The sequence below is a fragment of the Acanthopagrus latus genome, chromosome 7 (genome assembly GCF_904848185.1).
Source record: "Acanthopagrus latus isolate v.2019 chromosome 7, fAcaLat1.1, whole genome shotgun sequence".
Lineage (NCBI taxonomy): Eukaryota > Metazoa > Chordata > Actinopteri > Spariformes > Sparidae > Acanthopagrus > Acanthopagrus latus.
The window spans coordinates 19,736,302-19,762,684 of NC_051045.1; the positions used below are offsets into that span (position 1 = coordinate 19,736,302).

Below are 26,383 nucleotides of genomic sequence, written 5' to 3' on the forward strand. Positions count from 1 at the left end.
TATGGTCGCCCTCCTCAAAGGATTTATAAGTCATTGCTATTTGATTTATTGATTCATTGGCCTTAATGCAGAGCATGAAATCTTAAAAGCTTTTATATGTGATGGAAAAAATGTGTCCTGTTCATTTAATAGTGGAAGATCAGAAAGAGTTGCCCAGTGCTGTGAACCCGGAGCTTCGACAAAAAGAAGTACAAATGAACTTCTTTAATCAGCTGACTTCAGTTTTTAACCCCGACCTTACCACCATCCTGGCCTCCCCATCAGCAGCACACATGCAGGCGAGTGTTACAGAATAGCCTTCCAGCTGCCTGCTCCATCACTGCCATCAGTGACTGACAGCTGAAGTTAACCACAACAACTTGTTGTCTCTTACCAGTGTTTATTCATGGTTTTGAAAAAAACTAACTTTCAACCTTTTGTCAACCCTCTCCCATTATAGGCTGAGAGTGATTGCGATGACCAAACCACAGATCAAGCCATTCAGGCCAAAATGAAAAATGCCTTTGTCTCTCAGAATGTGTCAAGCTTACAGGAACTTGGTGAGTAGTTGCTGCTTTTTTGTAGGACATTGTTTGTTTATTTGTTTGTTATTAAGTTTACAGTTTTATGGCATACCAATTTCAATGTACATGTTTTATCCTGGCTAGAAAGGACACAGTTTGTTAATATGCATCAACTATTGCTTTAGATTTTGTATATAGCCAAAAATGTATATTGGAAAATACATTGCTTTCCTGTTACTTTCCTGTTTATCTTTTAACTACAGCCAATTGTACTCACTCACTCAGCACTCTTTTTTTTTAAATTAGATTATGTCTAAATTGAAGGTCAATTTGACATTTTAGAGTAATCAATTGCTTATGCCACCTAATACGTAAAAACAGATGCATGCCATTTTTAAACTGTAAAGCCCAATCACCTTGCAGCATATCTTGCTAGTAATTTAACAGAATCTTGTGTTGATTTTTCAGTGTCATTAGTAAAAGAAAGATTACCTCTTGCAGATTACATAGATTCTTAAAAGATACAAAGTTCCAAAGCTTTTGGCATTGTAATCTCACATTTATCCCATAACTGGTATTTCTAGGTGGGTCTGAGAAGTTGCTACGAGTGTGCCTCAACCTGCCCTACTTCCTACGCTACATCAACCGTTTCCAGGATGCTGTATCAGCCAACTCTTTCTTTATCATGCCTGCCACAGTGGCTGATGCCACTGCTGTCCGCAATGGGTATTTTTACTTCTATGTATTAGATAAAAATCTTCTAATGACATTTTTAAGTGTAATTTATTTTATGTTTTGAAGGGGCATTATCATCTGTTTGGAAAGTTTTAACTTTCTTTTTGAAACCCATCATACCCAGGTTTCATTCACTGGTGATAGATGTAACCATGGCTTTGGACACACTTTCCCTGCCTGTACTGGAACCCTTGACACCAGGGAGATTACTGGATATGACGGTGCTGGCTTTGAGCTGTCTCTATGCTGGTAGGTGTTTACTTGCTACTGGTCAATAGAATTAGAAGTTCCAGTGACTCAAAATGTAATAACCTCCAACAAACAAGGAGGAATTGTACTTGAATCAGCAATGCTTTTTTAAGTTTTCTACAACAGCCCTTTTGAAATGCTGTCATGCAGCATGAATCTATTGGCGATTGGTGGAACGACCACTACTTGTCTTTCCCCTATTTAATCAACAATTCTCGGCATAATGTTGAAAGTCAAATTGGTAAATGTAATACAAACCTTTTTTTCCTGTTTAGGTGTGAGTGTGGCCACTTGCATGGCCATTCTGCAGGTAGGTAGTGGCTTGCAGCTTCGCTCTGCCTCCACTGGGACGAAAGAGGAGGACTATGAAAATGATGCAGCCACGATCGTCCAGAAATGTGTGAGTATTATGAGTGCAGCATTCTCAGTGTATGCTCCTATGTAAGTTATGAGACCTTGTCTGGTGCTACATGGAAAATTTATTCACTTATTTATCTGTTTCTTTGGAGTTATATTTGTATTTTGACTGGGTCAAAGGAATCTAGAGGTTATTTTCAAATGTCTGTCATTGTGTCAGTTCTTGATTTTATAGTTTTTTTTATTATCTTTAATCACTGCTTGGGAAGTATGCAAACCTTAACAAGATATCGCACATTTTAAAATGGTAACAAATACAAAATTTGTGTTGGCACAGCTGGAGATCTATGAGATGATTGGACAAGCCATCAGCAACTCCCGTAGAGCTGGAGGAGAGGTGAGTGCCGTGTTTGAGTGCTATGCTCGACTTATATATGAATTAAATAAGTTGGGCACCTTTGACTATGCTTAGACTGTGCCACTTCAGACGGTTGCTTTGAATTAATGATAGTGTTATCTTTTTGCTTATAGAAAACTGTGCCTTCTTGGTAATCGTGTTTTTTCTTACTTTTGCACTACAGCATTATCAGAACTTCCAGCTTCTTGGAGCCTGGTGCCTTCTGAACAGCTTGTACCTGATTCTTAACCTGAGCCCCACTGCCCTGGCAGATAAAGGGAAAGAGAAGGATCCCCTGGCTGCCCTGCGTGTCCGGGATATTGCTGCGCGCACCAAGGATGGCGCGGGATCGCCTAAACTTGGTCCTGGCAAAGGGTAACTTCCACGGAAATGACATGAAATAATGTTATCAGTGTCATTTGATCTTTATTAGCTATGCATGTTTTTGTATTTATATAAATGAAGGTGTGGACAGTGTCGACTCAAATAATTTCTCTGAAATGTCGACAGTCAAAAGCTTTCAGTTGATCGCAAGAAAGGCCTATGTTTAGAATTGGACTATCATAGATATTCTCATGCATATGTTATTTAATTTAAGAAAAAATGTCTTGCTTGAAAAATGAGTAGTTTCTTTTTGTTTTGCATTTTTTCTTTAGTCACCAAGGCTTTGGCGTTTTGTCAGTAATCCTGGCCAACCACGCCATCAAACTTCTGACTTCGCTTTTCCAGGATCTGCAGGTTGAGGCGCTGCATCGGGTAAATGATGTAACAAACGAAAACTTTCTTCTCTCTTGCTTTACAACATGTGTCTTACTTGTGTACTTGTATCACATCATATAAGTGCACAAATGGCCACCAGTGTTTTCCGGTATTGATTTCTTACTCATTCAGTCTCGTGGTACACATAATTATTATCTTATTGGAAATGTTTTAAATTGTGTTTTAAATAAGCCATGTAAATAAGCAAATAAGCAATTTAAATAAGCAAAACATGTTTCATCATTCCAATTATTCCCTCTGTCCACCTGCAGGGTTGGGCAAGTGATGGTCCACCAGCTGAACTCAACATCATGGCACAGAGCACTTCCATCCAGAGGGTCCAAAGGCTCATCGACTCTGTGCCTCTGACCAATCTCCTGTTCAACCTGCTCTCTACTTCCTACAAAAAGGTTCAGTCATTGCATTATCCAACTGTATTTGCTTAGTTCCATATCAGTGTTGTTGTTTTTGTCAACTACATGCTGCTTTTTCATTAAATGGAGTATGAAAAGAATGTGTAAGATCGAAAAGGATGATTTATTAAGACCGTTCTTGTTTTCGCCTCCACCAGGCTTGTGTTCTCCAGCGCCAGAGGAAGGGCTCAGTCAGCAGTGATGCCAGTGCTTCTACTGATTCAAACACCTACTATGAGGATGATTTCAGCAGTACAGAGGAGGACAGCAGTCAAGGTAATTTATCATTCTGAATGTAAACAAAATGTCACAGCAGGAAGACTTTAAACCCAAAGTTCATGCCTGATTATGTACTCATATAGCAGCTTTAGGTTGGCAAAACAAGAAAATATCTTACCTCTGGCTGTTGGTTGGACATAATCTTTACTTTGGAACAAAGGATGCACACATTATTCTGTACAGCATTGCTAACAGTTGCAAAAAATCAAATAGGACTTGAGACTTAAACATTTTACGGAGGGGCTATTGTCAGTTCTGAGCTGTATCAGTGAGCAGTGAACCAGGTGTGCTATCAGTGGATCAGTCAGGTTATGGCAGCGGTGAGAACGGTATACACATACACTTTCTCACAGTAATGTAATTTGAATTTTTCTCCCTTCATCACACAATGACAGTGTAGTTGACAGTGTCTACTATTTCAGCAGAGAGAAGACAGGAGAAGACAAGTGCAGCTTGTGTCTCAGGTCAGCAGTTTTCTGTCCTCGGGTCAAAGACTTGATGTCCACTTCACTGTCCTAGATTCATTTGTTATTGTTTGTCTCACAATTTAGGCTCTGAGCTGCGGCCCTAATAGCTTAGAAAAAGACAGAGCCACAGATGGAGAGGCTTCAGCAAAACAGCCCCTAGTCTGAAAGGTGCTTTCCATGGAAATTGACATGAGTTAAATTTGAATGTTTTGTCAAAGAGGTTCATCTGTGGCTCAGTGTGGTTCAAAGGATAATACCAGTGGTGTTGACATGTGGGTACTGTGATTTTAAAAGCATTCAAAACTTACGTCAGAGCTGGGTGGTGAATAGAACAGTTCTTGATATCAACGTTTCCAGTGACTGGCCGACTAAATTTGGATCCTCTTGGTAAGCTGAGTAAAGGCTTACCCCAAGTGCTTTTAAGAGCACATCGATCCTTTGTCATCCAGTCTGTGCCCCTGTCTTGTCCTGTCTTAATTTAATGCACACCTCTAGTTGTCAGACTGTTGTCAAAGTTAAACTTAACCCTATTATTTTCATTTAGTAAATTGTCAAACACGGTGAGTATTTTAAAATTGTTGTGATGACTTTGTGATCAAGTCACCTACCCCTATCTCAGATCCTATTCATTTTTTCTTGTCATCATCTTCTTCTTACATCTTGTCATTGCATAACTTGTCACACATGTCTGAAAAAGTCCTGAATATAAAAATAATGTAGCAACCATGTCAAAACAGTGGTATTATTCTTGAGTATGATACAACACAGTTGCTTGTAGAGTATGGGCTTAAACACAAGTGCTACGTCTTGCTTTCACTTAAAAAGTTATGATGTTTGTATGTTGCATGCACATGTGAATATCAACTTAAACTGATATTCTTTTTAACAAAAGCAATTCCTTGATTTGTGTTTGATTTGAATCTGTAGATAATTAAACTGGCTATGTCTGCAAGGAGATGCTTTTCAAGTCTGATCATGATGCTGATGATGTAGGTTATTGATTCATAGTTACTGAAAATAAATAGCCTTTTTGAAACTCCACTCACAAGGATATGTGTGTGAGTTCAATATGTTGCCAGTGACTGGGCTGCCAGATCTAAACCTCAGTGGTGCTTTGTGACTTGAATGCTCATGGTGAACTACCTGTGACACTATGTGAGAGCACAAATTTGTGGTACCAGTGTCCTCGATTTTTGATGAACTGATGATGAATGACTATATGGTCATATAATTGCATACACTGGAATGTCTAGTGCATTGGAGAAATGGGAAAATCAACACAGCACTTGGGCCTTACTGTCCTGTCTTTTGAGAAAATTATTCTCATAAGGAAAATTCTGTAGTATTCTTTAAGTGGATATTCACCAACAGGACATCACTATATGTTCACTATTTATTGCAGTCTTTGGCTGTTGTCCACCGTTGTAGGTGTCATGCACTAGTTTGAAGCTTTGTACATCTTTGATGACACCACTGCCACTTCACAAATGTCTTGTAAGTCTTGGGACATTTGTCAGCTCCACTCAGAAATATTATAAATTATGTTTCTTTTTCTGCAGATGATGACAGTGAACCAATCTTGGGGCTTTGGTTTGAAGAGACTATTTCACCCACCAAAGACAAAGTCGCTCCACCACCCCCTCCCCCACCCCCACCTCTAGAGACATCTCCTAGACTGAAGAGCCCCAGTAAGCAGAATCCAAGCGAGAATGGAAACATTTTAGCTGGACGTAAAGACCCAGAACTGGTGAGGGCTCATTTTTGTATACCTGTGTAACTTTATGACATTAAGTCCAGAGTAAAAAAAAAAATTATAATGCTAACTTACTTTTCATTTAGCCTTTCATAGCTTACCATGTTTTTCTTTTTTTGTGATAACCCTGCAACTCAAAATTGTTTGTTTCTGTAGTTCCTTAGTTTAGCCTCCAGTATTCTGAACTTCATCACCACCTCAATGCTCAAGTCCAGGAACAACTTCATCCGCAACTACCTGAGTGTGTCTCTTACAGAGCAACACATGGCTACTCTAGCCAGCATCATCAAAGACGTAGACAAAGATGTCAAAGGTATGCCTGGAAAAAAAGTCTTCTTTTACGCAACTGATTTCAGTATTTTGCCTAATTTCATTTTGTTAGCTAATGATGGTGATGGTGGCCCATAATTACAATTCATGCTGCCTAGTTTAATGCATTTGTTTCTCCTCAGGCTCCTCAGATGAAGTGTTTTCTTTAGCTCTGTATCACTTCAACCACACCCTTGTAACATCAGATCTTCCATCCCCTGCCCTGCAGGTAAGAGGATTTCCATTTTCTTAATCACCATCATCCAAAATCTCTGCAATTAACTTCTAATCATGAGCCTTTTATTATTGAATTGTTTATTCAATGTCACAAACTTAATATTGGATCTTTTGTCTTTCCCAGAGCACCCTTCTTCAGCAGTTAGGTGTTGCACCCTTTTCAGAGGGTCCCTGGCCTCTGTATATTCACCCTCAGTCATTATCAGTCCTCTCCAGACTTCTCCTCATATGGCAGCACAAAGCCAGTGTGCAAGGAGAACCAGATGTGCCTGAGTGTATGAAAGTCTGGGAAAGGTATGGCAACCTTGGCACTTCTCATCTGACTCATATGTACAGTGGACTGGGTTAAATATTCAATTTTTGCATGATTCTGTCACACACAACACTGGGATTGTTGGTTACCATTGTTGTTACACAATTTTTATGATAGATTTAACTGACAATGGAAAAATATCAACTGGAACTGGAGTGCTCACAGAAAATGCTCTGCTTTGTATACTCTTTTAATCAATGTGTCTTTTCTGCTATCTTCCTGCTCTCATAGGTTTTTGGGAACTTTGAAGCAACACACCATCCAGAGTTCTGTTCACGGAGAAGATGACCTAAATGTGGAACACCTCCAGCTCCTACTGCTCCTTTTTCACAATCTGTCGGAGCGTGGTCGACGGTCAGTCCTGACCCAGGTCACACAGGCCATCACAGAAGTTGCACAGAGCAGAGACTCCCAGCTGAAGGCAGTGCCCCTCAACCTGGCTCGCCTGTGTCTGGTGTTTGACTACCTGCTACGTCATTACTCCAAGGCTCCCTTGTACCTTTTTGAACAGGTTAATTGCTTATTTTCAAATGCTGATTGTCTCATCCTGTTGGTAAACTGCATATGCAGGTGTGATTCTATCCATTTTGTTATGCATGTTATTTGTATTTATATTTATATTTATATTATATTTGTAAAGGTATCAAGTAAAATACTGCCCTGCAAATGAATTTCTTCAGAGCAGCTAATAGCTTCATATCTTGATAAAACCACGGATTCACATATTTCTATAGCAAACTTGTTGAGAGTGATTTTGATTTGATCACCCCAGCTAGAGGAGTGACATTACAGCCAAACTAAGTGGAATTACAGTAATTATTCTAATGCAATGTCTGAATAAATGTGACTTTGTGTGTGGCACTGTAATGTCAGCAAATTGTCTCTCTCCACCATGAATATTTTTTACAGGTGCAGTATAACCTCCTGACGCCACCATCCACTGGGCCAGGTTCTGTTCAGGAAGGCGGCAAACGGGGCAGTCTCCCACTCTACTATGGATTCAAAGAGGTGGAGGAGAACTGGGCCAAACACTGTTCAGCTGGTAAGACGAAGAGAAGGAAATAATTTCTTTACCCACTGAGCAGAGCCAGACAGTAGGTAAAAAAGTCACCAGTTACAGGGACCATTTTTGTGGAAATGAAAATTAAAACAACTGGAAACTGATATTTCATATTGTCCATGTTATTATTTCTTAACAATGAAGAGGATGTAGCAGTGCTGGTGCTTGATGAGAAAATAATCTTCTGTTTTCATGTTTTTCAAACTTTTAAACTAGATTCAAATGTGCAGCCCAAATTCTACTGCGTTCTGTCCCCTGAGGCATCTGAGGATGACATCAGCAGACTGGACAGCAAGGTGAGACTTGGATCTTGAGTGAATAAATACTTCGATGCATATGTACCACCTTTGTGCCTCACTGTATTGAAATATAATTTCCCCCCCGGTAGGTCTTTCCTAAGCTGTTCAATGGAGCTGTTAAATATGATGACCTGTACACGTGGCTCATCTCACTCCTGGTCGCAGGCTCAGAGTTTGACACAGCGAGACGACAGGAGAACAAGCCCATCACTCCTATGGTGAGAACATACCTCATGAACAAACAATACATTGTTTAAACAGGCTAAATTAACCAATGATGCACCTTCATGAAGAAGTATTCTTCTTGTTTGTTTTTGAGAGCCTATTTTAAGACCTGAAATTAACAGAGTGCAGGTTTAGAAATCAGTATGATTGTTTGTCACCTTGCATAGGAGGCATGCTCCCTTCAGTACTACTTCCTGATACTGTGGAGGATCCTAGGCGTTTTACCACCTTCAAAAGCCTACATGGAGCAACTAAAGAATGGCTGCAGTGATCCTAGTGAGAGCGACATCCTGCACACACTGCGATGGTCCTCACGTCTCCGGGTTTCTACCTACGTGAATTGGATCAAGGTCTGTTATAACTTGAAAGTCTTAAATAACTGACAAAATGAAGAAATTTGATAAATATTACATTTGATTTTGTGTTGTGCAACATTTAAATGTAATGTGGTATGATAGATTAATTATTAATATGTTCTAATTTTGTGAGTATTGTACTCATTGTGAAACAAATCTGATTTAACTTGATGTAGATTTGCATTATTGAATTGCTTTTCTTCTTGAGGTCTGATTTACACAACATACCAATCTGTGTAAAAGTGTTTTTCTCCTTTTGTATTTTTTGATGTATGATTATGCCAATATCATCACTGACAGGAACACCTGGTGAAGCAGGGAATGAAAGCAGACCAAGCAGCCACTCTGGTTGAGATGACAGCTGCTAAGTGCAGCACTGTGAAATATGATGTGGAGCTAGCAGAGGAATACATTGCCAGACAGGTATAGATTAAAGTAAACTCAATATTGACTTGTTGATTGTCCATACAAATCTTTTAACATAAGTGACACTGTGTGACAACTTGTTTCTGTTGCAGATTTCCACCTTCTCAAATGTAGATCCAAATGTTATCCTTCCACTTCATCAGTTACCCTCTCTACAAGCCATCTATACATTGGATGCAGTCATCTCTAAAGTGCAGGTTTCCCTAGATGAGCATTTGTCCAAGGTTGCCATTGAGGCAGACACCCACAAGTCATCTGAGATCACAAAGAACCTACTGCCTGCCACGCTACAGCTCACTGATGTTTACACAGCCTTTACAAGGTGAGAACGGGATCAGTCTAATTTTGGTGCTTGATTTAACACTGAACATCAGACAAGCTTACCTAGGTTATGCATTATGCCTAGCAGGGTTTTTTGTTTCTTGAGTGACTTCCTTGAGAGTAGCAAGGAGGCTAAAAAGAAGTAATGGTCATTATGTAATCAAATCTTGCTCAGGTGCCAGATTGTAGTGGCACAATATGTCAAATGAAAAGAATCAGATGTTCCTTGAAGCATGTGTACAGTGTAAACAAGAAAAACTGTTTTTTACAATAATTAAATGCAAAAAATGAAAAATATTCAACAGTTTTTATTAATGTTTAAATGTGCCTCAAATCTGAAACCTGTCATGAATAAATAATGCTTAAGCTGTAAATCATTCATCTGTCCTAATCAAATTATTAAACCTTGCTTGTCATAACCAGGTCTTACCTGCTGATGAACATCCCAGAGGAAGGAGAGAACAAGCTCACAGATGCCAAGCTCCAAGGTTATGCTGCAGTTCTGTCTATTGGATCCACCCGCTGCAAGGCCAACCTGCTGGGTGTGTGAAAAGTTTACTTGAGAGTAAAACAGTATTTTCACTTTCACAACATTTTGGTTAATTCACTATTTTAACCTGAATCTTTTTAAATTCACAGGTCATAGTATCATGCAAAACTTGCCATCGGCTGTGCAGACTATATGTGAGACTTGGAACAGTATCCACACCAATGAATTCCCTAACATTGGCTCATGGGTATGTTAATACAGTTGTTGCTTATAGTTCTGTTTGACTTTATAAATGGGGTCTACTGACCATTTACTCATCTGATTTAATTTATTATGTGTCATACATTTTTGATTATGGTTCTTATCAGAATTGTCAATATATTTAATAAATGTAGAGCTCTCAGTATAATTACAATAAAGTTTTAACCATTATTGTCCAGCCCTACACAGCATTTACTTAAAAAAACAATTGTACTTTTTGTTGTTTTTTCCTCTTCTCAGCGAAATGCATTTGCCAATGATACCATTCCATCAGAGAGCTACATCAGTGCCATCCAAGCAGCTCACCTGGGCACACTGAGTTGTCAGTCCTTGCCTCTGGCTTCTTCTCTTAAACACATCCTACTCTCTTTGGTTCGCCTCACGGGTGACCTCATTGTGTAAGTGCTTGTCCATTCCTATTAAAAAATCATTATACATATAACCAACAGTATGTGATAGAATGTATTCATGAGTATACTGTAATCATCAGTTAATAATTCTGCACGTCTGTATCTTCAGCACAGAGGAGCTGAATCCTTCGCAGGTTGTGCGCACTTTGTTGCCCCTCCTCCTGGAGAGCAGCACAGAGAGTGTGGCAGAGATCAGCAGTACTTCACTGGAGCGCATCCTCGGTCCCTCAGAGTCGGACGCCTTCCTGGCCCGTATCTACGAACGTTTGGTGACCGGGTGTTACAACATCATTGCCAATCACTCAGACCCCAACAGGTATGCCGTGTGTGACATAATAATTAATCTTGCATTAGACATTATATTTAATATTAACATTTGATAAGAACACTGTGTAATAGTGACATTTGCACTGCTAAAGAATAAGGCCTCTTGTACAGCTTTTAGCCTAGTTTAGCATATTGTATTTGTTTGGTAGCCTACACATTTATTGTTTTGTTTGGTCTCACTGCTCTTATCAAACTCTGATCCAATTTCTCCAGTGGTTTGGATGAGTCTGTTCTCGAGGAATGCCTCCAGTACCTTGAAAAGCAGCTTGAGAGCAGTCAAGTCCGCAAAGCCATGGAAGAGTTCTTTTCATTCAGGTATCTGCTCTGCTGATACAATCAGCTACATTATTACACATATATACTGCTGTCTCACTTTTATTGTGCTCTTTTTTCCAGTGGTGAACTTGTCCAGATTATGATGGCGACAGCTAATGAAAATCTGTCTGCAAAGTTCTGCAACAGGGTGCTGAAATTCTTCACCAAGCTTTTCCAGCTAAGTAAGTCTACAGCTGTGATTTCAATAATAAAAAAATCTTATCTGAAGGTTAAGGTATGCTTCAAATGGACTGGTTCATACAAATTGTTGCCTGTAGTGTAAGATGCAGTTCTGAATGGCCACATTTGAAGGCAGAGTAAAAAGCCTGCCGTCAGACAGGGTTTAGAGACGATAAAGTGTAAAAAGTGGAAGAAAGCCACACACTTTAAGACAGTCTTATCAAAGGTTTGCATGTAGTTTGCAATTGTACATGACAAGTGACAGAAGCACTTAAAAAAGAAGTTCAACCCATGCATACTTACTTCTGAACACTTGGTCAATTGCTGTGTAAAGGTAGCGTACTTGTCTTGTCCTCCGCTTAGGAAAGTTATAGATGGCAGTGAGACTGATGTCAGAAAGGTGTGGGGGAGGGATTTTCAGACAAGATTGGATGGTCTAGTGAGCACATTTGAACCACACTGATGCCTTGAAAGTGTCAAAAATCAAATCATAAATGTTTTAACTGCAAGTCTAAATCTTACGATGATGCTGTCGTACCCAGCGGAGAAGAACCCAAACCCCAGCTTGTTGTGTCTCTGTGGCTCGCTGGCTCAGCTGGCCTGTGTCGAGCCCTCTCGACTGCAGTCCTGGCTAACACGCATGACGGCCACCCCACCAAAGGACTCAGAGCAGCTGGAAATAGTGCAGGAAAACCGACAGCTCCTGCAGGTGCTCACCACACATATTGTGCGTGACAACAGCCAGGTGGGCGAAGGAGTGTGCACTGTCCTCCTCAGCACACTCATTCCTATGGCAACAGACATGCTGGCTAATGGTGATGGTACAGGTTTCCCTGAGCTCATGGTCATCATGGCCACACTGGCCAGTGCTGGACAGGGAGCTGGCCACTTGCAGCTGCACAGGGCAGCTATTGACTGGCTGACCAGATGGTAAGGAATCCGTTTCACAGTCTTGCCTTTACCTGATTTAATCTACACTTTCAATCATCTGTATGGTCTTACATTTCTGAATATTCTTTTAAAAATTTTCTCTGCAGCAAAAAGTATTTAACACAGAAGAATGTCGTGGAAAAAGTGAGCACAAACTTATCCCAAGGAAAGGTATGTTTTCATATCACCAGTATATTGCACCAGTTTAAACGCTGGCATATTAGGCATTTTAGCCATTAACCGTCAAGTCATTGATGTGCACCTGTTCCTTGATAACAGCACGCCAGCATGCTGGAATGCTCATGCCACATCATCTCCTATCTGGCCGATGTGATGAATGCCTTGCGGCAAGGCAGTGGCCAAGGAACCACAGCATTGCTGATGGAGGGAGAAGAGAAGGCCATGGAAGTAGACTCTGACTGGGTGGAGGAGCTTGCACCAGAGGAGGATGATTCCCAAGCAGAGGACTCTGTGAGATCTCATCCCTTTGTCTATTCTTAAACCAAGCCTTGTTCTGTAAATGTGAAGTGTAATATAATACAAAAGTCATATTGTTAGACACCAATGACCTGGTCCAGGCCACCTGCCCCAGAAAGATTTTTTAATCTTTGTTTTCCTGATACAATTTGGGAAAACTCTGGTTGAGTAGTATAGTATGTCTTGAGTCCTAGTTCAGCTCATTTTACTGTCCAGTAGAGCTTCCAGAGGGAATTTGGATTTTTTTTTAATTCAGACGCAGTTTTCTAAACCAAAAAATAAGATTCATTTAAATCATATATCATTTATGTAGCCATTCTTACAGTCTTTGGTACCCAATCAGCTGAGTTATTTGATTTTCACTTTGAAATATTTCAGTGATCAAACTGTCATACTCGTTTTTTTAATCCATGGAACAATTCATCCTAACATGTTTGTCAATGTTTGACAGGATGAAGACTCCCTCTGCAACAAACTCTGCACCTTCACCATTACCCAGAAGGAGTTCATGAACCAGCACTGGTAAAGAAAAGTTAATTATTACCTGCGATTTCAGTTTTGTCCTTGAAAGAGGCCAGAGGTTGTTTCTTTCTTTTAATCATGATCAAGTCAATGGGTTTTTTGTGAACCATAGGTGTTTGAGTTTAAACTGGAGGACTCGTTTACCTTAAAATTGGTTTGGCGCACAGTAACCCTTTCATAACTGAATAAAGAGCAAAATCTGTAAATATAAAGATCCCGCATACTGTACATTAAAACAAAGAGAAAAAAATGAAATTTGTTTGGGCTCATTGAAACAACATGGGCAAATTCACACTGTTGACACAAGTTTATTTTCAACATAGATTAGCTTCATGTGGCTGAAAGGCAGAAAGTAAGTCATTGTGTTGGTGGAATATTTTCCATTAGCAGTGTGTTTATGTTATTCTAATGAGTTGGGTGTCAAGCTAACTATTGAAACTCACTCAATAATCATTAAACTGCTCAGTTTTTTCTTACCAAACCTGGAAGCAGCATCCGGAAGGTTTTTGTTATGTTAACTCTGGACTGTGGTTATATTTATATTTCTTTCTGTCGTGCATGTTAAAATGCCTGTATGTAGAAGTATGTAGGTGAAATTCTGTCGTGACTGAATTGTTGACGTGCTATACAGTCCTGTCCTGGTCCTTTTCATTCTGCAGGTACCACTGTCACACCTGTAAGATGGTGGATGGGGTAGGTGTGTGCACAGTGTGCGCCAAGGTCTGTCACAAAGACCATGAGATCTCCTATGCCAAATATGGCTCTTTCTTCTGTGACTGCGGTGCCAAAGAGGATGGCAGCTGCCAGGTGAGACCGAATACCTCAGGTCATCATGGGAAGAGAACAACAGCGGTAACTTTGGCTTGCAAGTCATTCCCCCATTGACTTCCATCCCGTCATTTCATTTTGTCAGGGTTATAGCTAGCCCACACATGTGGCCAGAACATGAGAAAAATCATGTTATGAATGTCTGTTGTCAACATTTTGTTGAAAAGGCCAGCTTTCCTAGTTAATCTTATGTGATGGATTTTTGAATGTGCATGTGATGTTGAACAAACCATCAACTACATTTTACCTTCAGTTTATTTCTGTTTTGTTCTTTGTCAGTCTTTTGATTATAATGGTTCATAGTTTTGTTCAAATGGAAAACAAAGTGAAAGTATATGGTATTGGCATGCAAAAAATTCAAATACAGTTAACAATTGACCATGAATTTTGTGTGCCTTTACAGGCAGTTTAGATAAAGTGCGCCTCCATCCAGCACAATCTGTCTGACCTTCCTTTTTGACTATTTACTCCACAATGTGGAGGAGCTAGAAAAGCAAAAGCAGGTTATCCTGTAAAGAAGTTAAAAAAAAAAAGATGCTTCTATGTGAAAAGTTTGTATTTGACGTGTTGCCACATTCAGACATGTATGCATGCAAATAGCAACAATGTTTCTCTTCTCACTGCTCTCCTTTGTGTCATACTATCCACAGGCTTTGGTCAAACGCAGCCCCAGCAGCGGCATGGGCTCCACTCTGAAGGAGTCCTCTGCATTCCAGAGTGAACTGCGTATGCCTGACAGTGCTATTCGCCACCAGAATGCCTCACCCTCCGACAAGAGCAAGGTCACCATCTGTGATGGCAAACCTGGTGATGAAGACAGACCCAAGAAGAGCAGTGTGTGCAAGAGCATTGAGGGTTGCCAGGAAGAGCTGCTAGCTCAAGTGGTGAGAGAAAATATGTTTATCTATTCTGGTTTAATCATCAAGTCTATTTATCTGGCTGAGTCTTTTTATGCTAAGAAGCACAGCTCAAATGACTTTTACTTTTTGCATTTCTTCTCTGGTATTTTAGTTTTTTGATATAGCTACACAACACTCCCTTCATGTAGTTTAACTTTTGTCTTTTTCTTCTCCTCAACAGATGGGATCGTCCACTGCAGCAGTCATACTTGAGATGCTTATGTTTCTCATGGAAGCTATCCAGACAAACTTCCAGCAGGCATCAGCAGTGGGAAGCAGCAGCCGGGCACAGCAAGCCCTCAATGAACTGCATACTCAGGACAAAACTGTGGAGATGACGGACCAGTTAATGGTATGAAGACCTGTGTCATTTGGTGATCACAAATCACATATATAGTATTATGTAAACACTATTAGAAATTAAATTGTACATATTAAATTGCTTTTCATCAGGTGCCCACACTTGGCTCTCAAGAAGGGGCTTTTGAGAATGTAAGGATGAACTACAGTGGTGACCAGGGACAGACTATACGCCAGCTCATTAGTGCACACGTCTTGCGTCGTGTTGCCATGTGTGTCCTGTCTTCACCCCACGGCCGCCGCCAGCACCTTGCAGTCAGCCATGAAAAGGGGAAGGTAAGATTCACGAACCAGTAAGCTAAGTTAATAATGACCATGATGATAATACTATTATTATACAAAAATAAGAAAATATTAAAAGCTTAAGTGGATTTTATATAGATCTTTATTTGATGTACACAGTTTAATGTATGGATATTAGGTTTTTGATATACCAGAATGATTGGATTTATAGAATAAAGCAACATCATCAAACAAAGCGACACATGCTGTATGGTTGCAAATTCTTTTAAACTAAAGCAGACATTGTTGACTTAATCATCACATCATTCCATACAGTAAAAACAATATGTCGGACAGATTCTAATATGAATAATTTAAATGTATAACATAGATTTAGAATGAAGTTTGTGTCTACACCCTTTGTTGTGTATTTCTATTTACGTTCATGTTGTTTGTTGTAACCCTTTTTTTTCTCCTTCTCAATAGATAACAGTTCTGCAGCTGTCCACCCTCCTGAAACAGGCTGACTCAAGCAAGAGGAAGTTGACACTGACCCGACTGGCCTCTGCTCCAGTCCCTTTCACTGTCCTCAGTCTCACGGGCAACCCTTGTAATGAAGATTACCTGGCTGTGTGTGGCCTCAAGGTCAGAAAACCATCTGCTTGAAAGAGCCTATATAAACCTATAGACTGAAAACAATACAGGCAGTAATGTAGTTATTTTGCTTGGGATAAAATGTCAAAACAAAAATCACCATGGAAAAATTCAGGGTAGCTATTCATGCCAATGGTCGCTAAGTAAGTATTTGACAGTTTTGTGTTTGTTGTATGTTTATTTTTTCCCAGGACTGCCACGTTTTGACATTCAGCAGCACAGGCTCTGTCTCTGACCATTTGGTGTTGCACCCACAACTGGCAACTGGCAACTTCATCATCAAAGCCATCTGGTTACCAGGCTCGCAAACAGAACTTGCCATCATCACTGCTGACTTTGTCAAGGTATGTTTTAAGAAAAGGGATAATTGTACATGACTTGGTGTTGACCGATTATTAGTGGTTTGATTAAAATTTATTGATTTGGGAAGACAGTTGCTGCTTTTTGCATGTTGAAAAAAGCTCTGTAACTTGTCTTTTTTCTTCTTTACTAAACAGATCTATGACTTGTCAGTGGATGCCCTTAGTCCCATGTATTATTTCCTGCTCCCAAGTTCCAAGATCCGTGATGCAACTTTTCTTTTCAATGAAGAGGGGAAGAGTGTTATCGCCATCATGTCTTCAGCAGGTTACATGTACACCCAGCTCATGGATGAATCAAGCAGTGCCCAACATGGCCCTTTCTATGTCACAAATGTATTGGAGATAACCCATGAAGACCTGAAGGTAAGCAGGATGTACATCTAAGTAATTGAATTATACCCACAGAATATTATCACGTGTGATCATTTCAGTCACTTGATGTGTCTTCACAATGCCGAATGGCAGACAGCAATATTAAAGTAAAGTCTTTCTGTGTGACTCCAGGATAGCAACGGGCAGGTAGCCGGTGGTGGTGTGTCGGTCTATTACTCCCATGTGCTTCAGATGCTTTTCTTCAGCTACAGCCAGGGGAAGTCCTTCGCTGCCACAGTGAGCCGCAGCACCACAGAAGTACAGAGGCTGTTCCCCATCAATGTCAAAGGGTAACACTTCCACCACACCATATATGGTCTCTTCACTTGCCTGCACTGGATCTTAGTAATGTAATGGGTAACTGTAATAGCTGACTTATGTTTCCATCTCTTTTTCTTGACCTCCTGCACTTTTTAGCTCCAATGGCAGCAGCAGTAAGATGTCACCTGCTCTGTGCCAATGGTCTGAGGTCATGAACCACCCAGGCCTGGTGTGCTGCGTGCAGCAGACAACAGGCATACCACTTGTCATCATGGTCAAGCCTGACACCTTCCTCATCCAAGAGATTAAAACTCTGCCAGCCAAAGCAAAGGTAAGAACCGCGTACTGCAAAGACAGGAAACGGTACCTAGGAGATTATAACATAGCAAATAGAACTGCAGTTGCCATCTTGTTCTTTAGTTCACATATGTAAAACTCAGCTATATTCTTGAGGTATTCATTCAGTAAGTTTCTTTGTTCCCCAGATTCAAGATATGGTAGCAATCCGACACACTGCCAGTAATGAACAACAGCGCACAACCATGATTCTTCTCTGTGAGGATGGAAGCCTGCGAATCTACATGGCCAATGTTGACAACACCTCTTACTGGCTCCAGCCCTCTCTGCAGCCCAGCTGTGGCATCAGTATCATGAAGCCTGTCCGCAAGCGCAAAGCAGCAGCTACTAGTGAGTTTGAGGCCAATTAAGTATAATAATAAATCTTGTAATTTAAGTATTATGTATTGAAGTATGCCTGACATTTTTGGCTCAAGTTCTTTCCCTGTCAATCTTAAGTGGCTGTTTATTCACAATTCTGAAATTTCTGTAAACATAATTTCTCAGTCTGATTCTTAGTACACATTGACACAATCAGAAAAAGAAAAGTAAGGGCTTGCCAAAAACTGCTTAGGCTGTATCTTAGGTGAAAGTGTCAGATTTTAATGTAATGATTTTACTTCTTAGCCACCCGAACATCCAGTCAGGTCACATTCCCAGTGGACTTCTTTGAGCACAACCAGCAGCTGACGGAGGTGGAGTTTGGGGGCAATGACTTGCTGCAGGTTTACAATGGACAGCAGATCAAACACAGGCTCAACTCTACTGGGATGTATGTCGCCAACACAAAGGTAGGGACATTTTAACATCATTCCTGTTGGATAAGGTGTAAATTACTTTTGTAATGAATTGCTACTGTCAGCGATGCATGTGTGTTTTATGCAGAGTATAGGCTATTGAGAACAAAAAAAATAATCTTGTTTTTTTCCTTCTAGCCTGGGGGGTTCACAGTAGAGGCAGTCAACAACAACAGTTCAATGGTGATGACGGGCATGCGGGTGCAGGTGGGCACTCAGGCCATTGAGAGGGCTCCCTCCTACGTGGAAGTCTTCGGACGCACCATGCAGATAAACCTGACAAGAGCCCGCTGGTTTGATTTTCCCTTCACCCGAGAGGAGGCATTGCAGGCTGACAAGAAGCTGTCTATATTTAGTAAGAGCAAGCGATGATTATACCTTAGTGTTAATGAGTGGATATTTTGTCACTACTAGATATAGCCAATTGGTGGATTACCTATTACTTCAGAAATCAATCTAGTCATTGTTGTAGTTTCTTGATATAAGGATTTAAGTAAATTGGTAGCACTAAAGCACACTGTTTCATCCTTCTCTTCATTTTAAAGTTGGAGCGTCTGTTGACCCAGCTGGAGTCACCATGCTTGATTCAATCAAGATCTATGGAAAAACCAAGGAGCAGTTTGGCTGGCCTGAGGATCCCCCAGAGGACTTCTCCTCTGCGTCAGTTAACAATGTCTGCAGTCCCAACCTGAACCAGGGCAATGGCACCTCTGATGGAGACATAGCCACTCCTACCACCACTAGTGGCAGTGTGCTGGAGAGGTATGGGCTTTCCACTTAAGGCTTCAAAAGTTCAACACAAGTTGTTGGCATTTACACCTCTCAGTCCTCTGTAAATTAACCACACTCATGACCTGATGAGATAGTATAACCATTTCTTTGACTTTCAAATGGCTACTTCTGTCCTTTTGATACCATCTAATGCCTTTAGCTAACATTCCTGTTTCCTTTTTGAATTATTTTCTTTTACAGACATGAATATGACATGATATTGTTAGAGGTTTTGTTGAATTGAATATTCATATTGTGATTAGATGTAACACATTTTATCCATATCACACACTCCTGCCATATCTTTATCCTTCATGAGTCCAGCGATACAGCAGGAGTTGTAGAGGTCAATCTTGAAGTTCTAACAATGGGGGTTAGGTTCTCTCTAGAGTATTTAGTGCATGGCTATCGTGATGTCATCTTTTCTTGCATGCTTCTCTTATGTTCAACTGAATCATTTAATTTCACTTGTTTCTTTCTGTGAACCTCACACTTTGTTTTTGTTCTTTTTCTTTTGCTCCCAAAAATACAATAAAAAGTTGTGAAACTGAGTCCTTATCAACCTTGGACCGGTTAGTAACTGCCCTTTCTCTGCTTGTTTGTATGGTTTTGTGCATGTGTGCCAGTTTGTGTGTCCATGCTTGAGACTGTGAACATGCCATGCATCATTGCCACACTTGTACAACAGCAACATTTTTTCCTATTCTTGCATTCAGTGTTGTTTTGGCATTTAGATCAGCAGAGACTGCAAAAGGTTAAGATTTGCTCTTTGTTAGGTTGATTTTAGGAGAAAGCTGCAGTGGAAGCACTGTTGATCTTCTTTCTCAATTTCAGGTTGGTGGTCAGCTCCCTTGAGGCTTTGGAAAGCTGCTTTGCAGTAGGTTCCTCCAGTGAAAAGGTAAATAGATTGAGATTTAGTAACATATTTGAATGAAAAATCCTATGTAAAACTTGCTTCCCTTTGGGGAACATTGTTGACCTCATGCCTTTAACTCTGTGTAGGAGAAGAATAAGGCTGCAGCGCTGGAGCTGGCAACTCTACTCCTGTCCATGCCAACCCCTGCTGGTGTGCAACAGCAAACCAAAGGACTTCTTGCCAGCCTGCACACCAGTCGAACTGCCTACCACAACCATAAGGTAAAAAAACAAAACGGACCAGACTAAAGTGAGAACATTCTCCATGCGTGTCGTAATGGTCCAAGCAAAATAAGCGTAAATTACTCCAAGTGAAGGATTAAATGTTACATTTAGTATCATGTTGATAACAGTTTCTAGTCATCCAGTACATTTAGTACTTTTAAGCCAGTATGGGATATTTAGTAATTCAGGGAAAGTGGAGAACCAGTTCGCAGTGGCATAAATGTTGGACTGTTGAATCTTTATGAGGGAAGTGATACAACATGATTGTTTGGGAATTTGTGGGAATATTGTGGAGCTGGCAGTGCAGAAAAAGTGTTGGTTCTTGTTCATCACCTATCGACCATGAAGTGTGTAAATGAAGTTCAGAAACCACACCATACTAATTAGGTGCTAAAGGTTGTGCTCATCCTATACATCACTTATGAAGAACTAATGCAACATTTATGTGTCATCAGGATCAGTCCTTGCTGAGTAACGCAGTGCAGTGTCTGAATAGCTGCAGCCGTGAGGGGAGGGAGCTCGACCCTGATGTCTTTCAGAGGCTCGTGATTACTGCCCGCTCCATTGCAATCATGAGACCCAACAACTTGGTCCATTTCACAGAAACAAAGTCGTTACACCATGACTCTGGTAAGAGGCTTTGGTGACAAATGTTGAATATCAGTTTGTGTGTACATCATTTATATGGTTACCCACTTGTTGTTAACAGGTATTCTAAAATATATTCTTCAGAACAACTGTTGGTGTTGTTTCTAAATGAATTAAGAGCTAAATAACCTCCAATTGTTCGAATTAATACTTAATGTTCTTCTCTTCCTTACCCAGAAATGCCAGAGGACGGGCAAAAACACGTGGATGGTGAAAGCTGTAATTTCATCACTCAGCTGTTGAATAACTTCTGGAAGCTCCATGCTCTGAAACCAAAGAACGCTTTCCTCGCTCCTGCTTGCCTGCCAGGTAATCATCAAACATCAACCATCGACTGCATGTGAAAAATGGGTCCAAGTTATAAGTAATGTGACATGATTGGTCATCAGCTTACATTTAAATGTTATGTAGAACATTTACACATAATTGATACTGGCTGAAAGAATCTGATTTCTTTACATCTAGATGAAAACGATGTGAATTATTTTTCTTGTCATCCGTGTTAGGCCTCACTCATGTGGAAGCAACAGTAAATGCCTTGGTGGACATCATCCATGCATACTGCACCTGTGAACTGGATTACATCAATGTAGCCTCCAAAATCTACATGCAAATGTTATTGTGCCCAGTAAGTATAGTACCTCTGTTGATTACTGGAAACATGATATAATTTACATGTATGAAAGCATGTGAATCGTCATCGCTGCCAAATGGTCTTGAGATTTGCCAAACTTTGGGAATAAACAAAATTAACCATTTCTGTGGAGCATGATTGTTTCCACTGTAACATTCTGATTACCATCATATTAAGTTTGCTCATGCAAGACTGTATAAGGCTATTTATAATGAGGATTTTGAGGATCAGTAAATTACTTGGCATAATTATATCTCACAGTTAGAATAGGAACTGTTACATGAGTTACTCTAAGTTAAAGTCAGCATGCAGGCTCTCATCAGGTAACCAAAGTGTATCTGAACCAATGCAGGACACAGCTGTGAGCTTCGCTTGTAAGCAGGCTCTGATCAGAGTGCTTCGACCAAGAAACAAACGGCGCCATGTGACCCTTCCATCTCCCCCACGCTCTAACACACCTATGGGTAAGTTTGCACCAGCTGTATACCAAGCTGGGTTTGGATTTTTACTATGTGATTTTGAAGTGCTTGGGTATTAAAGGATGAGTTATGAATGTGTATTGTTTCAAAGCATTAGGACAGTTACAGTTTCAATAGTTTTTTTCAGTACACACAACTCATACCTGTTCTGTGTAGTAAAACAAACAATGTCTAAACAAAGAATTTAAACCTGTGATGAGGCTCTTGCGATCTAGATCTCTAATACATGTTGGTTGATTTCCTTTATCAGGAGACAAAGATGATGATGATGACGATGATGCAGACGACAAAATGCAGTCGTCAGTGCTGACTGGAGGAGAAGAGGGTAGACAGGAGAGTCAGGAGCAGAATGAAGTGGACCATGGTGACTTTGAAATGGTGGTGAGCAAAGAGGGCCAACTAAGTCTATGTGTTATATTTAACATTACTGTTGCATTGTTAACATTTTGAGAGGTGGGTACATAGACAGCTCACATACAAATAATATGTGAACATAATAGTGAACTTTTGTTCTTATTTCCCTGGCATATGAAGCTTAAAATATAACTCTTGGTAAGAAGCTGTTTTATCTTAAGCTGTATGTGGGAGAAATAATAACATCTTTGTATTTCTCTCGACTGCAGTCAGAGTCCATGGTCCTGGAGACAGCAGAGAATGTCAACAATGGAAATCCATCTCCTCTGGAGGCTCTGCTGGCTGGAGCTGAGGGTTTCCCCCCCATGCTGGACATTCCTCCTGATGCAGATGATGAGACTATGGTAGAGCTGGCCATTGCTCTGAGCCTTCAGCAGGATCAACAAGGTCAAGAACCAAAAAAATATATAAGATGAAGCATTTACTCTGTGGTTAGCGAGAGTGCCTCACAATCCCAGTCCGAATTTAGACTTTCTGTTCTGCACAGTTGCAAACTGTTTCACCCACAAATATGTTCAAACCAAATAAAAAGAGTTGAAGACAGCTAGCAAGCACCAATTTGACATTAGTTCTAGATCGTTAATAAGACGGATAATACCACCTACACAATTAACACATTTTATAGTTTCATATAGCTTAAACGCTACTTACAAAAATGAAAGTTAATTATTGTAACACTCCAGAAACTGTATTAGAAATATGCTTTCGGACAGTAGCTTCTGAATTCATCCTCAAATATCAGTCAAGTTTGGTATTTGATTATTCTAAACCTCAAATGATACCCCAGATCTTATATCAGAATAACCATCACACACAAGCAGTGTTTGTGTGTGTGCTGCTAACATTGTACATGTTTTTGACGTTTTCAGGGAGTAGCAGCAGTGCTCTTGGCCTTCAGAGCCTCGGCCTGTCTGGCCAGGCCCCAAGCTCCTCGTCATTGGATGCTGGCACCCTATCAGACACCACAGCATCAGGTAACAAGACCACCTCTGTAGTAGTATGAGGTTGAAAGTTTTAGCTCTGAAAGGTCACAGTGGCTAGTACATCCTTCACATAAGACACTCTAACATTTTTGTCTACAGTTTTGAAGTAAAATAGTCAATATCTCACAGCATGTGTGATAATATTCTACATGGGTTAGCCAACCACCTAATCTGTGGCACATTTTAGTTTAATGTTTTAAAAGTCAAGTGTTTCTTATCCTTTAATATTTGCAGAAGAAGGTAGCAATTATGCATGGTAATACCCACAGTAGGCTCAACACAAACAGTAACTTGAATAGTAGGTTTTTTGAATGTGCTGCATGCTTTATTGCATTGTTGGTGAACAAGTACGAACCAGAATCATGTATCCTGGCCAGATGACCGTGGTGTATTTACTGTTACAGCTATTGCTATGATTTCAGCCCCAGCATCAGATGATGAGGGCAGCACAGCTGCTACTGATGGCTCCACACTGCGGACCTCCCCAGCTGAGCATGGCGGCAGTGTGGGCTCAGAGAGTGGAGGTTCTGCAATCGACTCTGTAGCCGGGGAACACAGTGGTGGGTGATTGCAGAGAAACAACAGTGGCCCTAAACACAACTAAATAGGAGATGTTGTGTTGGTTGTTTTTGTAAAGTCTGTAAGACTTTACAGACTCATTTCATTTTTATTTTTAAAACAACACCATACACTTGCTTAGTATTTATTTTCATGTCTCCAGGTTTCTTAGTTGCATTTTATATGTTTGTGTGTACAGTGTCAGGACGCAGCAGTGCATATGGGGACACAGCAGTGGAGGGCCACCCTGCAGGTCCAGGCAGCGTCAGCTCCAGCACTGGAGCCATCAGCACCACTACAGCCCAGCAGGAAGGTGATGGCTCAGAAGGAGAGGGAGAGACCGAGGGAGACATCCACACAAGCAACAGGTCAGAAGAGCAACGCAGGAGTTCAGATAAAGACGAAAGTTTAAGATTCCGCTAACAACAAACATTTGCCTGTGAAGACATTATATCTCTACATTCAATGGCCATGGGGAGAGAAAACATTTATTTTTGGGGAGCAGTAGTCCTAATAAAGAATATCACATTCAGTCCAACATGGTCAACTCAGTTACAGAATTGAAAACTTCTATCTGTTTCTGTTTCTTGTCAGGCTGCACATGGTTCGTCTTATGCTACTGGAGCGTTTGCTTCAGCATCTTTCCCAGCTCCACAATGTAGGTGGAGTTCAAGCCATCCCCTACATGCAGGTCATCCTAATGCTGACCTCTGACCTGGATGGTGAGGATGAAAAAGATAAGGGTGCCTTGGATGACCTGCTAGCACAGCTCATTGCTGAACTCGGCATGCACAAGAAGGTAAACACAATTTCCTTGTGAGGAATCGGGCTTTTAAACTGTCATTGTTTTACTTAATCCGTTTTATTCCTTTGCAGGACGTGTCTAAGAAGAATGAACGTAGCTCCATCAATGAAGTTCACCTGGTCATCATGAGACTGCTCAGTGTTTTCATGTCTCGAACCAAATCTGGATCCAAATCCTCTTCTGAGGTACATCCTCTTTATTTTCTTAATGTAGTTCTCCCTGATTTAGACTAAAGGTTGTCAGATAAATGTCATGATGGTAAATGTTCAAATCCACCTTAAAGTACTCACAGAAGGTGCCTGCTTGCATTGCGCACAAATCAGCTTTTTATGCATATTCAACATACAATTGCTTGTACATTGTACTCACATGCTAGATGCACTCTTTTTCTATCTTCCAGTCATCTTCGCTTATTTCGAATGCCACAGCGACTGCCTTGCTCAGCCTTGGTGCTATTGACTACTGTCTCCACGTGCTCAAATCCCTCCTTGAGTTCTGGAAGAGCCAACAGGGTGAAGAGGAGCCTGTGGCCACAAGCCAGCTCCTCCGACCACACACAGCTTCCTCTCCACCAGACATGAGCCCTTTCTTCCTGCGCCAATATGTCAAGGTATCAGACAACAGCAGGCGTCTTTATCTTTAAAACAGAAAAAAAGTGATTTTCATACAAGGAATTGTGTTTGGACTTACTGTGTTGCTCCTTCCCTTAGGGACATGCTGCTGATGTGTTTGAAGCCTACTCACAACTTTTGACTGAAATGGTGCTCCGGCTGCCGTATCAGATCAAGAAGATTGCTGACACCAACCCACGTATCCCACCTCCTGTATTTGACCATTCCTGGTTCTACTATCTGTCTGAAGTAAGCGGTTGGGTGATTTTCCTTTGTCTACGCAAAACACAGAAATACAAGCTCTTATTTCTTTATTTCTTCTCTCCCCAGTATCTGATGATTCAACAGACACCATTTGTCAGGAGGCAAGTCAGAAAGTTGTTGCTGTTCATCTGTGGCTCAAAGGAAAAATATCGTCAGCTGCGGGATCTGCACACACTTGACTCCCATGTGCGCAGCATCAAGAAGCTCCTGGAGGAGCAGGGCATCTTCCTCCGGGCTGGTGTTGTCACAGCCACATCTGGTTCAGCTTTACAGTATGACACACTCATCAGTCTGGTGAGTGTCTTCTGAGCAGTCATTGAGACTACGCACACAGAGCCTCTTTGTGTGCTGTATGCTGACTATAAATTATGTGTACTTAATTCTCATTGTTTTTGTGATTTGCTAAAATCTTGATAATATTCTATTTCTTTGGTCTTTGATACTACTGTAATATAGTGTAAGGATTTAAGTTTTTGTAACTTTCTGTGCACATTAGTAACTTGCTTCTCTTGGTGCAGATGGAGCATCTGAAAGCTTGTGCTGAAATTGCCACTCAGAGGACAATCAACTGGCAGAAGTTCTGCATGAAGGATGACTGTAAGTTGTTTCAGATCA

General features: G+C 40.7%; 1 protein-coding gene across 10 annotated transcripts in view; it reads left to right on the forward strand.

Moving 5' to 3' along the window:
• ubr4 (ubiquitin protein ligase E3 component n-recognin 4) overlaps window positions 1–26,383 on the forward strand; it is a 44,984-nt gene that overhangs the window by 3,721 nt on the left and 14,880 nt on the right. The window contains exons 5-67 of one of the 10 annotated variants that reach the window (XM_037104048.1): window positions 133–278; window positions 440–539; window positions 1,088–1,229; window positions 1,363–1,487; window positions 1,763–1,887; window positions 2,182–2,241; window positions 2,426–2,616; window positions 2,898–2,997; window positions 3,273–3,410; window positions 3,572–3,689; window positions 4,115–4,156; window positions 5,719–5,906; window positions 6,069–6,225; window positions 6,365–6,450; window positions 6,583–6,752; window positions 7,003–7,282; window positions 7,681–7,813; window positions 8,048–8,127; window positions 8,220–8,348; window positions 8,523–8,705; window positions 9,012–9,134; window positions 9,230–9,459; window positions 9,882–10,000; window positions 10,098–10,195; window positions 10,450–10,607; window positions 10,729–10,935; window positions 11,160–11,261; window positions 11,343–11,443; window positions 11,984–12,371; window positions 12,479–12,542; window positions 12,651–12,842; window positions 13,300–13,370; window positions 14,030–14,222; window positions 14,849–15,082; window positions 15,279–15,449; window positions 15,551–15,733; window positions 16,166–16,324; window positions 16,525–16,677; window positions 16,831–17,058; window positions 17,200–17,357; window positions 17,485–17,659; window positions 17,814–18,015; window positions 18,292–18,455; window positions 18,600–18,816; window positions 19,007–19,223; window positions 19,772–19,804; window positions 20,067–20,130; window positions 20,235–20,369; window positions 20,828–21,002; window positions 21,198–21,329; window positions 21,527–21,648; window positions 22,007–22,118; window positions 22,384–22,514; window positions 22,757–22,934; window positions 23,417–23,521; window positions 23,935–24,090; window positions 24,288–24,456; window positions 24,683–24,887; window positions 24,965–25,078; window positions 25,294–25,503; window positions 25,604–25,753; window positions 25,835–26,062; window positions 26,287–26,365. In XM_037104048.1, coding sequence (XP_036959943.1) covers window positions 133–278; window positions 440–539; window positions 1,088–1,229; window positions 1,363–1,487; window positions 1,763–1,887; window positions 2,182–2,241; window positions 2,426–2,616; window positions 2,898–2,997; window positions 3,273–3,410; window positions 3,572–3,689; window positions 4,115–4,156; window positions 5,719–5,906; window positions 6,069–6,225; window positions 6,365–6,450; window positions 6,583–6,752; window positions 7,003–7,282; window positions 7,681–7,813; window positions 8,048–8,127; window positions 8,220–8,348; window positions 8,523–8,705; window positions 9,012–9,134; window positions 9,230–9,459; window positions 9,882–10,000; window positions 10,098–10,195; window positions 10,450–10,607; window positions 10,729–10,935; window positions 11,160–11,261; window positions 11,343–11,443; window positions 11,984–12,371; window positions 12,479–12,542; window positions 12,651–12,842; window positions 13,300–13,370; window positions 14,030–14,222; window positions 14,849–15,082; window positions 15,279–15,449; window positions 15,551–15,733; window positions 16,166–16,324; window positions 16,525–16,677; window positions 16,831–17,058; window positions 17,200–17,357; window positions 17,485–17,659; window positions 17,814–18,015; window positions 18,292–18,455; window positions 18,600–18,816; window positions 19,007–19,223; window positions 19,772–19,804; window positions 20,067–20,130; window positions 20,235–20,369; window positions 20,828–21,002; window positions 21,198–21,329; window positions 21,527–21,648; window positions 22,007–22,118; window positions 22,384–22,514; window positions 22,757–22,934; window positions 23,417–23,521; window positions 23,935–24,090; window positions 24,288–24,456; window positions 24,683–24,887; window positions 24,965–25,078; window positions 25,294–25,503; window positions 25,604–25,753; window positions 25,835–26,062; window positions 26,287–26,365 — 9,498 coding nt within the window. The remainder of the gene's footprint in view (window positions 1–132; window positions 279–439; window positions 540–1,087; window positions 1,230–1,362; window positions 1,488–1,762; window positions 1,888–2,181; window positions 2,242–2,425; window positions 2,617–2,897; window positions 2,998–3,272; window positions 3,411–3,571; window positions 3,690–4,114; window positions 4,157–5,718; window positions 5,907–6,068; window positions 6,226–6,364; window positions 6,451–6,582; window positions 6,753–7,002; window positions 7,283–7,680; window positions 7,814–8,047; window positions 8,128–8,219; window positions 8,349–8,522; window positions 8,706–9,011; window positions 9,135–9,229; window positions 9,460–9,881; window positions 10,001–10,097; window positions 10,196–10,449; window positions 10,608–10,728; window positions 10,936–11,159; window positions 11,262–11,342; window positions 11,444–11,983; window positions 12,372–12,478; window positions 12,543–12,650; window positions 12,843–13,299; window positions 13,371–14,029; window positions 14,223–14,848; window positions 15,083–15,278; window positions 15,450–15,550; window positions 15,734–16,165; window positions 16,325–16,524; window positions 16,678–16,830; window positions 17,059–17,199; window positions 17,358–17,484; window positions 17,660–17,813; window positions 18,016–18,291; window positions 18,456–18,599; window positions 18,817–19,006; window positions 19,224–19,771; window positions 19,805–20,066; window positions 20,131–20,234; window positions 20,370–20,827; window positions 21,003–21,197; window positions 21,330–21,526; window positions 21,649–22,006; window positions 22,119–22,383; window positions 22,515–22,756; window positions 22,935–23,416; window positions 23,522–23,934; window positions 24,091–24,287; window positions 24,457–24,682; window positions 24,888–24,964; window positions 25,079–25,293; window positions 25,504–25,603; window positions 25,754–25,834; window positions 26,063–26,286; window positions 26,366–26,383) is intronic. The other 9 variants (XM_037104049.1, XM_037104050.1, XM_037104053.1 and 6 more) reach the window with 9 other exon arrangements.